The following is an 11,641-nucleotide window of genomic DNA, read 5'->3' on the forward strand; positions in this document are numbered from 1 at the left end:
ACAATTCCATAGGCCAAGGCCTTAGAAGGAAGTACAGCCACTGATGACTTTATCACATTCCCTTGTATTTCAATGTCTAAAGCTGTCCAGCCTAGAGGTGACTCCGCTTCTCCGTTGACAAGATACAAGGGACCACGGCACCAAGGCTTAAGATATTCTCTTGAGCTATTCAATTCAGCCCAGAGATTCTCATGCATCAATGTATAGTTGGCTCCTGTGTCCAAGATAGCATTGCCATACCAATTCTCAATAAGTATGGGTACAACCAGCTGTTGTGGAATGGCTTCGGGATTCAAAGGGGAAGGTTGTTTTACAGTGGACAAAGACTCCTTAGCCTGGAAAGTGTCAACCTTTAAAGACTGCTTGGATGATGTCACAGCTGATGCAGCGGAGTTACTAGGGTATCCATTGGATCTGGATTTAGCAGATTTTTGTCTGTTATATTGACTGCTCATTTGCGTAGATGAAGAATTATACTGAGGGCATGACCCAGGGGAATGTATACCTCTACAACGCCAACACAATGGGGCTTTGTCTTCTTGAGGCACATTAGGAGGATGTAACCCTTTCTGTATGGGACTCGCTCTTCTGGCATGAATGTTACGCTCATACACCAGTTGTAGTTCGTGGTCCTTTTCCATCTGATGACCCAGATGGCACAAGCTCATCCACATCCTCCACCCTTCCACGGAGTTGACTGGCAAGATGCGGTTTTATGTGTTTCAATATGAGCTTAACAATGTCTTTTTCAGTGAGATCTGGATTCCATCTTGAACAGAGAGCTCGGTAAGATTATGCAAAGTCTCTGACAGGTTCATGTTCACCCTGTTTTTTAGTTCTGACACGTTCCGCAAGTTCGTCTTCATAGTCTTCGGCTAAGAAAGCGGATAAAAAGGAAGCTTTGAACTCCGTCCAAGATGCCACTTTGGAACGTGTCGTTTCCCACCAATCTCGAGCGGTGCCATGAAGAACAGTGCGAAAAGTAGCAAGAAGATCAATGTCAGACAATGGGTGCAAAGCAAGGAAATCTTGACACTTTGATAAGTACAGTAGGGGGTCAGGATCATCTCCTAGCCTCCCATATGTAGGAAAGACTAATTTAATGTGATCAGTTTTAGGGACAGAGGTAAGAGCAGAAGTAGTTGTCAAGGGTGAAGTCTCCTGTAAACGGGAGAAAGCTGCATGGGTTGATGGCTTTTCCTCGTCTTTCATTTTCCTTATGTGAGCCACTGAGAGTAGATCAAGCTTTCCACTCATTTCATCCACTTTTGTAGACAACCTCTTTAATACTGAGGGTAACTCAGAAATATGGTTTACCAGGTCTGTGTTTTTTTCTTGCACTGTTTTCTGGGTATCTTTTAAGTCTCGCTGAACCTCAATTTGCAACTGATCCACCATAAATCCGAGTTCAGACACAAGAGAAACTTTCACTCTGTCCATTTCCTCTGACACTACAGTTTTGATTGCCTTCATTATTATATCCATCTCACTTTCATTTTTGTCCTTAGCGGAAGACAATACCCCATGTAGATTTCGTAAACTTTGCTCTGTTTGTTCTGCTAGTTTGTTTATCTTGGACTCTACATGAAATCTACTTCTTTGTACTTGCTTAATTAAATCATTTAGAACCTTGTCCTGTTTACCCAAATCCTGATACAGTTTATTCAGATTGTCATGGACTTGCTCCGTAAGTTGACCCCATCCTCTACCAGGGGTAGGAAGCATCATAGGGAGTTCACACTGAATCTCAGACTCGAGTGAGGCTCGCTCACAAGTGGAGAACACACCAGGAGGTTCATTGTTGGTTTCCAAAACAGGGGAAAAAGAAGCAGGGGTTGCAATGTCCATATCTGCCGATTGTAACAGGAAGGAAGGTGGGTCTCTGGGAATGGGGGCATGTATGTTTAGATGATGATCCCTAGAGCTAAGAAGAGGGACATTTAACGGAGTGGAAATGTCTGGAGGGGACATCAAAGGAGATGGAAAAGAATGGTGATTTGAATGAGACATGGTAAATAACAATTGTAAAGTACCAATTTTTACAATCACCACAATGATCAAAACACATACAGCTCTACGATCATTAATCATAAATGAATGCCAAAAACATTTCCATTTTCAAGCATGAAATTACATTTTAGAGAAAACAACCCAACATTAAATGTTCAATGTTCATTTCAGATTCAAGTATGAAAAGCAGGCAATTTCTTAATGTCCATATCCCAAGTTGGTTTCAATATCTCAACACCCCATTGTTCTGTCTCATTGTCCATTAAGTTTATAGTTCAGTTAAAGTTCATCTATTGTCCATGTTCGGGCCCCACGTTGGGCGCCAATCTGTAACGGTGAGTTACTCAACTTTTTTTTAATGTTCACTTTGGGCGCCAGACAGTTTAAATAAACTGACAAACAATTTGTATTCTCCGATTACAGAAAAACATAACTAGAGTCTTGCTGTTTCATTAAGTCCATTTATATAATTTTTCCAACAACAAAAAAATATCTAAATCAATCAGTGTCCAGCAGCAAGCTCTCAGAAATCAAAATAAATAAATCAGTTTGTTACAACTGGAAAACCAGCGCGGTTGCGCACAGACTGAGATAATTCACAATTAGACAAAAGAAAACTACAACAAAAATAATCCCAAAACAGTTCAAAATATAAGTAAAATTATTTATCAAAACGAAATTAAATCAAATAATATTTTAGTAGCAGATAGAGGGGATAATAATCGTTCCTGATGAAGAGTTTGAGGTTTTGCAAGAAGAGGGAAAAGTAGCTATTTAAGAGTCAGAAAGTTGAGAGCGCAGGGAAGACTTAATTCTCCGTTAACCTTTCGATGATCAATACGTCGGAAACTTGTCACAGAAGGGATTAACACTCACAGGGTAAAACTTGAGATTTCTGCAGTTTCTCAAGTTTTCTCTTTTCGCGTTGGTGTTTAACCGCGGCGTCCAGGTTCCAGTTCGACCAGCCACTCAATCATTGCATGCGCGTCCGTACGCCAATATTCCATAATGCAGACGTTCAGACATTGTCGACATGAACAATAATCCCACAGCGCACTTCACGACACGCTGAAACAACGCCTCGTTTTCCCTCAGACTTTTCCAGACGCGGATTCAACTTCCCGACCAGACTCTCTCTTCCGCTTCTCTACTTCCTCTTTTATTTTCGCTTCTCCGTCACTCAAAAACCACACCTCTTTTTGTTGCCATTTTTAGTTTTTTCGTTCGAACAAATTCTCATGATTATAATGAAATTGTATAGATTTATTTTTTGTGATTTATTATGATTATTAATTAAATATTTGTTCCTTTTGACTAGCGGTTCGCTACAACATGTATTATAATTATTGAATAAATAGTGTTGGCTTAAATTTTGTTATTCTGTCATTTCTCTTACTTTTGTTTGTAGGACCTTGAGAGCAAAATAATCACATTTCTGAGGAATGAACTGGAGAAGTTAAAGAAAATATTACAAAAAGAGAACACACAATACTTTGTGAAGGACTTTATTGAGAACAGATCCAGTATCAAGGAATCAGCTCTTGATCTCACACTACATTACCTGAGAGAGATGAAGCAAGATGAAGCTGCTGATGCTCTAGAAGGTGAGAGACTCATGATCATCTGTCAGATTGTCTCTTATAAATGTAGGAGAGAAAATAAGACTAAATCTATCTATGTTCTATTCCTGTGTTTAGATGAGCTGTTCTTCATTCATCAGCTGAAATGTGGCCTAAAGAAGAAGTATCAATGTGTGTTTGAAGGAATCGCGAAGCAAGGTGACTCCACACTTCTGAATAACATCTACACAGATCTCTTTATCACTCAGGGTGGCAGTGAACAGGTCAATACTGAACACGAGGTGAGACAGATTGAAGTTGCTTCCAGGCGTCATGAAGCACAAGAGATACAGGTTGAATGCACACATTTGTTTGAAGCGCCTGAACAAAACAAGGAGATCCGAACTGTACTGACAAAAGGAGTCGCTGGCATCGGGAAATCAGTCTCTGTGCAAAAGTTTGTTCTGGACTGGGCTGAAGGAAAAGAGAATCAAGATATCAGCTTCATATTTCCTCTTCCATTCAGAGAGATGAACTTAAAGGAGACAGAAAAACTAAGTTTGATGGACCTTATAACTCAATTTTTCCCAGAGACAAAAGGGCTGAACCTTACAAGAAGGAATCAATTCAAAGTCCTGTTCATCCTTGATGGACTGGACGAATGTCGCCTTCCTCTGAAGTTTGATTGTAATGAGACGTGGCGTGATGTATCGTCTCCAGCCTCTCTGGATGTTCTCCTAACGAACCTCATGAAGGGAAATCTGCTTCCTTCTGCTCTCATCTGGATCACCACCAGACCAGCAGCTGCCAGTAAGATTCCTCCTGACTGCATCGACCGGCTGACAGAGATACGAGGATTCAGCGACGCACAAAAGCAAGAGTACTTCAAAAAAAGATTTACTGGTGAGGATCAGGCCAACACAATCATAGATCACATTAAACAATCAAAGAGTCTCTTCATCATGTGCCACATCCCCGTCTTCTGCTGGATTTCATCCACTGTTCTCCAGAACATACTGGAGGAGAAAAGAAATAATGATGTGAAAAACACTCAGGCTGATGAGATCTCTAAAACACAGCAGGAATCAAACACTGAAGACACTCCCAAGACTCTGACACAAATGTACACACACTTTCTCCGCTTTCAGATCCAGCAGAGCCGCCGAAAGTATGATGGAGAATACACACCAGATGTTTCCTGGGATAAAGACGCCATCCTTTCACTGGGGAAACTGGCATTTCATCAGCTGGAAAGAAGCAACCTGATCTTCTATGACACAGACCTGGAAGCCTGTGGTCTTGACGTCTATAAGGCATCAGTGTACTCAGGCATGTGTACCCAGATATTTAAGGAGGAAACAGGGATCGTTCTTGGGACCATGTACTGCTTTGTTCACTTGAGCATTCAAGAGTTTATTGCAGCCCTTTATGCACATCTGTTTCTAGACATCAACAAGACAAGTGTGTTTGATCATGAGTCTACAGAACCGGAAAACAGAAATGAAACCATGATTGATTTTCTCAAGACTGCAGTGGACAAGGCGCTCGAGAGTGACAATGGACACCTGGACCTTTTCCTTCGCTTCCTCCTCGGTCTGTCACTCCAGTCCAATCGACGACTCTTACGAGGTCTGTTGACACAGCAAGACGACAATGACCAGAGCAACAAGGAAATAGTTCAGTACATCAAGCAGAAATTAGAAGATGATCTTCCTGCAGAGAGATCCATCAATCTGTTCTACTGTCTGAATGAACTGAACGATCAAACTCTGGTGAAAGAGATTCAGACCCACCTTAGCAAAGGAAGTCTCTCATCTGGTGACCTTTCACCTGCCCAGTGGTCTGCTTTAGTCTTTGTGTTGTTGACATCAGAGGAAGAGCTGGAGGAGTTTGAGCTTCAGAAATTCAAGAAATCAGACGAGTGTCTCATTAGATTATCGGCAGTCATCAAAACTTCAAAAAGAGCTCTGTAAGTCTTTTAATATATTTTGTCATGTTTAGCTCTCATCTGAAAAATGCATTTATCTACATTACTCTATAGTGATTCCCCATCATAAACATGAGCCTATACCTGTAAAGCCTGACATCGCGCCTTTTTTTGTGTGTGTAGACAGTTTATCAAACCTTAAGACAAAATATAAAATACCATGTAAAAATGTTTGTTTTGTATCATATAATACACCATATTTGTATGACTTATATATTTTATATATATGATATTCTATATTTATAAAAAATATATATATATATATTAGCTCATACTCAAATTGAGGAAGAAAAAAATACATATTTTATTCATATATCCAAACCGGGGGGAAATAATGTAATTTGGTACAGATGTTATTAATATTGCCAAAAAGTAAGATGAAATTCTGAAAGGTTATAGTATAAAACATTGAGATTTTTATAAAACAGGCTACTTAAATAAAGTACTTTTATATTACCACATCATATATTAGTTGTCCCTCTGTTTCTCCCAGTAATTCGATATTTTAAATGTTTATTTCTATGAGTAATTCTGTAGTTTAATGTAATATTATTTTAATGCAATATGTAGATCAAGAGATTTACAAATAAATATTTATCAAAAGCCTCTTGTATCATATCTGATGTACACATTTTAAGATGTTTTTTCTACAAAAAAAGTTTTTTATCATTCAAACTCTCTCTTTTTTCATATAATCTTTTTGAATATATTTTTCTAATTTAGTAATTAAGTAAAATAATTATAAATTTCATTTCAGCAATTGTTAAGGATGCTTTTTTACTATCTTTAAATTAATGATATATCACCCATTGGCCACCCTGCTCTCTAACATATCTGCATCAGCCATCGATTGACCTTAATCTTGAAATATTAAAAACAAATAAAATATTTTAGCTTTAAATAATATTAGCTTTACTTAAATCATTAAAGATTTTATGTCAAAGAGACATGTGATGTGAATGGAGGCATTTTTAGAATTATAGTGAAAGGCCTTTAACCCTCTGGGGTCTGAGGTGTTTTCTGGGTCCTGGAGGTGTTCTGACATACACTGACATTTGAGCTTATTTCTGTTAATTGTGACATTTTCATGGCTAACGTCTTATTACACTGTATTCAGAACAAATTCTGCTACAATAATATGTCAGCAGCTTTTATGTGAAAGTTTGTAGTTTAGAGATAATAACGTTTATGCGTGGTTTGTGAATTTAAAAAAAAAAAAAATTGTCACTGAAATAAGGTCATGAAACCCATACTGATTATTTCTTCACAAGACTTTTGAAAATTGTATCACGTAGCCTAGAATATTTGAATCAAAATCATCCTGCATACTCATTCAGATAAAACAATATATTGATTTAAAATTTGTAAGACATGTCTTGTGTAAGAAAGCTGTATGCGAGGTAGGCGTGAACCAACCATGCATATAGATTTGCTTCAGACCTGAGAAAGACAAAGACCCATAATGGCCCTATCAGGTGCTATCAGACCATATCATTATGAGGAACCTTGCACAAAGAATGAAGAGTGAATTTTAAAAAAGAATGGCTTTTTGATTTTTTGGATTTATTTACAACACAACATAATCCAAAGATACACAACAATGGACAAAAAAAGTACATTTTTTTGATCTGATCACTGATCACTGATCACACCTTTGTGCTATTCCTGAAACATAGTACATACCTGTCATTTCCATATTGTTTGATTTTTCATTTTACCAAGTCAGCAGGACCCCATCAGTGTCATCTAGTCCCTGTAAAAAACAAACAAAAAACAACTGAGAACATATAAATATATTCCCTAGACGTTATGAAATGAGATTGGCGTAAAAACATGAAGCCTATGTTTGGCGCGTTTTGCTTTTCAAAACCCAAACCCACAGAGTGTGCAGAGAATATTATTGAAGCGATCGAACCGCTCCAAACTATGAAACATTATTGCTAGCACATTGTAAACATCCAAGTTTGAGCAGATATCAATGAACACAGCATTTAACAGTAAACACAAGTCTAAACATTATAATATGCATCATAAATTTCATAGCCTACTTTTTATACCATGCTGTATTTTATTATGAACATAAAAATATCCTTGTGTTGTATAGGCTATATTTATTTATCATTGAAAGGTTGCCTACATGTCTATAGTTCATATTTCAACATGTTTCCATCAATTTCATAAATTTTAGTCAGGCACCAGTTCAACTATGTGAAGTTAATATTGCTGAATATTAAGTGTCCCCAACTAAGCAAGACAGAGGCAACAGTGGCAAGAACCTAAACTCCATCAGGTGACATAAATAGAGAAAAAATCCTATAGCTATAAAAGCTTTACACAAATATTGTTTTCAAACATGCTTCATTTTATCTAGGAAATTTGTCACTGATTAAATACACTAATGCACAGGATATAGTAGTTTTTGAAGATGAATGTTTGTTTAACTCAGCCTCTGTGCTGTATATGCTGTTTATGTAACAAAATAAATGGAAAATTTATTTAATATTTGTATACAGAACATGTATTGTATGTGTTCCATCTAATTCTGTGTTGTGACTTATTGTAGGTTGAATGATTGTAACTTAACAGACAAAAGCTGTTCAGCTCTGGCTGCAGTTCTTGGATCAGACACCAATCTGAAAGAGCTGAACATGAACAGTAATAATCTGCAGGATTCAGGAGTGGAGCTGATCTGCACTGGACTGAAGAATATAAAGTGTAAATTGGAGATACTGAGGTAAGTTGAGCCACAGGAGTCACATGACTAGAGTGAGGTGCGATGACTGACAGGACGATGCCGGAGGCAAAAGCACAAGATAACTTTTGTGAAAAATTCAAAGATCTTTTATTTATTTGTTACAACGTGGGTATACCATATCAATCCTGTCATTTTGCTATTTTATTGTTGTTGTTGTTTTTTCATCGAGAAATATTGAAGTGACATTAAGCATTCATTTTGTTCCAAGAAAAGGAAAGATCTAACATTAAATATCAGAATAAGAGCTACAGATCCTGAGGGCCATTGGCAAGTATCTTTTCTTGTAAAATAAGTGCTCCACACGGCTCTGGGGGGTTAATAAAAAAGCTAGTTATTTTAGTCGATACAGTTTTAAATAAGGATATTTTTCTTACACGAACCCATCGCTTCACTTCAGAAGACCTTTATTAACCCCCCAGAGCACTTTTATCATGGATGGATGCACTTTGATGGAAAAATATACAGCCATTCACTGCCATTATAAAGCTTGGAAGAGCCAGGACATATTTTTTATATAATTCCGATTGTATTAATCTGAAAGTAGAATGTCATATACACCTAGGATGACTTGAGGGTGAGTAAATCATGGGATAATTTTCATTTTTGTGTGAACTATCCCTTTAACAAGACGACTAAGATGGGCTTCCTTGTTGTAGAGGCGACTGGAAGAGCGATCATTCAGATTTATGTTGTTGAGGTTTAACTGATTATTCAGCTGAATGTTTTCCTCTCTGTTCTAGACTCTCTAACTGCAGTGTGACAGAAGAAGGTTATAAAGCTCTGGCCTCAGCTCTGAGATCAAACCCTTCACACCTGATAGAGCTGGATCTCACAGGGAATGATCCTGGAGAATCAGGAGTGAAGGAGCTCAATGATTTACTACAGGATCCAGACTGTCAACTGAAGACACTGAGGTGAGACGGGATCTAGTAATTAACTAAATTAGTTATATGGAGGCTAAATATTCATAACTAATATGTTATTTTAGCTATACAATTAGCTTGACAATTTGTTGCATCAAAATGATCAAGATCAGAGGGTTGTTCCATAAAACAAGATTAGAATACAAGCCAGGCTTATTTTGGTTAGTCAAACTTATTGTCGATTGATTATTTTTCATAAAGCAAACTTAAAATAGTTCAAACTCAGTTAGTCTGGCAACTTATGCTGGGAAACTAGCCTGGTCCAGGGCAGGCTAACTGTCAGGCTAAGCCTCAGTTGTTGCACAGATCCTCTGCACAGATCCTCTAACACTGACCAATAGGAACACAATGACTGATATTCTCTCATACCATTATTTGACTTTATTAACCACTATCAGTCCAAAAATAAATATACAAGAAAATCAACTTAAATAAGGCTACAATGATAAATGAGATAATATAGACCTACAAACGTGTTAAATTGTATATGAAATGTTTGTTATCGTTGTTATATATATATATATATATATATATATATATATATATATATATATATCCTACAGTTTTTCTTTTCTTACTGGCTGAATGTTTTGTGCCCAAGATTTAATTAGATAGTTTTAAAGATTTATGAATACATTTCTCTCTGGTTTTAATTGGCAGCTGTAGTACATTTTTATGGTTATTAGAAGAACATTAGAACATTACAATCTAAAATAGAATAAAAAAGCTTATTAAAGCAGAAGTTAAAATCACAAAATTTACAATAAATAATTACAAAAGCACAGATTACATTTTAACTGGTAAGATGAATCTGTGCTTAGTAATTGGACTATATTAGACTTGATTTACCCCATTACAATAGTCCATTTACAGTTATTTCTATCATAAAAAATACACTAATTTGTAGGTTTAAAATTATATATATATATATGTGTGTGTGTGTGTGTGTGTGTGTGTGTGTGCTTTATGTCTTTCAATTCAAACACATTTAGTACAAATGTACAGTTAGACATAATATTTTCCCCCAATAAATCCTTCTTATTTTTAGTTCTACTTTTTTTCTTTTGTGATAATACCCACCAACACATAATTGGAACAATAACCAATAAGTACATAGTTAGACACTTTTACATATGAAAAAAAGGGAAAAATTAAACATTCACATATTTATATCAAACTCTTATAATGACACATAATTCCTAATAAGTTATTCAAGTAATATTTAAATATCAAATATTAAATAAGGCGGATGTCCAGAGGCAATTGATTCCATAGACGGGGGGCGGCAACTGAGAAAGCTCTGTCTCCCTTAGTTTTTAAACGGGAGCGGGGGATAGATAATAGAGCCTGGTCTGCAGATCTTAATCTGGAAGATGACAGAAGAGTAAGAAGATCTGTTAGATAAAATGGAGCTTGATCATTAAGAGCTTTAAAAACAAACAACAAGATTTTAAACTGAATTTTAAAATGAATCGGGAGCCGATGAAGGGACGCTAAAATTGGGGTGACATGATCATATTTCTTTGTTCCCGGTCAGCAGCCTTGCAGCTGCATTTTGTACCAACTGGAGGCGACCAAGTGATGACTGAGTTTGCTTTAGGACTGAGTGCCGCTCTAGTTTCCTTAAAATGTATATTTATTTGTGTATTTAAATGTTCAAATAAAAATAAAAATACATTTATCGTATCAATCTTTTTTGTAGTGCAACAGACATTGAGTTGAGAACTGAATTGACTCTTCTGCAGGTTTGTGAGTCCTGCTGCAGAGGAAGCCTGTCAGTATGTGGATAGAGTTGTGGGTATAAACCCGTTACTCCAGAGAAAGCTGAATCTGAGAGGACATAAACCAGGAGACAAACGAGTGAATCAGTTCGCTGCTCTACTGCTGGATAAACACTGTCGACTCAACACACTGACGTGAGTATTGCTCATTTGTTTATAATATTACTTTACTTTTAGTTGTAATGTTAGCTGATGATAATATTTCCTCACTTGTTTGAGTCAGAGCAGTTTTTCCCTCAGCGTCACAAAGAGCCACAACAATTTAAAGTAATAAAATTAAACAGCAAATTAAATACACAATTAAAATGTGATATCAAGCTTTAAATATTTGGTTAAGACAGACAGTTTGATCATGGGTCAATAATTATTTCAGTAACTGTAGAGGCATAACAATGTTTTTGTAATGTGGCAGTTTGAGACTTTAGGTGAATTCCGACTACGCCACCCGGATGTAATCCGGGAACCCAGAAATAGTTTGAGTACATAAAGCACACAGGTACGCAATGGCTGAGTCAGATACCAGACAATGGTGAAAGTACAAACAGTTTATTAAAAAAACATGATTTACTAAACACACTTTTTAATAAAGAATCTTAAAACCAGACACGTCACACATTACACACACA

General features: G+C 36.7%; 1 protein-coding gene across 1 annotated transcript; it reads left to right on the top strand.

Moving 5' to 3' along the window:
* Positions 1-463: 463 nt before the first annotated feature.
* Positions 464-11,154, top strand: LOC306998313 (NLR family CARD domain-containing protein 3-like; the record flags this gene model as incomplete). Its single annotated transcript, XM_079612278.1, has 6 exons — positions 464-544; positions 3,419-3,614; positions 3,708-5,538; positions 8,120-8,290; positions 9,052-9,225; positions 10,980-11,154. 6 exons carry the CDS (start codon positions 464-466, stop codon positions 11,152-11,154), a joined length of 2,628 nt encoding a protein of 875 aa, XP_079468404.1.
* Between the last annotated feature and the right edge of the window lie 487 nt (positions 11,155-11,641).

Source organism: Phoxinus phoxinus, assembly GCF_949152265.1.
Source record: "Phoxinus phoxinus genome assembly, chromosome: 5".
Taxonomy (NCBI): Eukaryota; Metazoa; Chordata; class Actinopteri; order Cypriniformes; family Leuciscidae; genus Phoxinus; species Phoxinus phoxinus.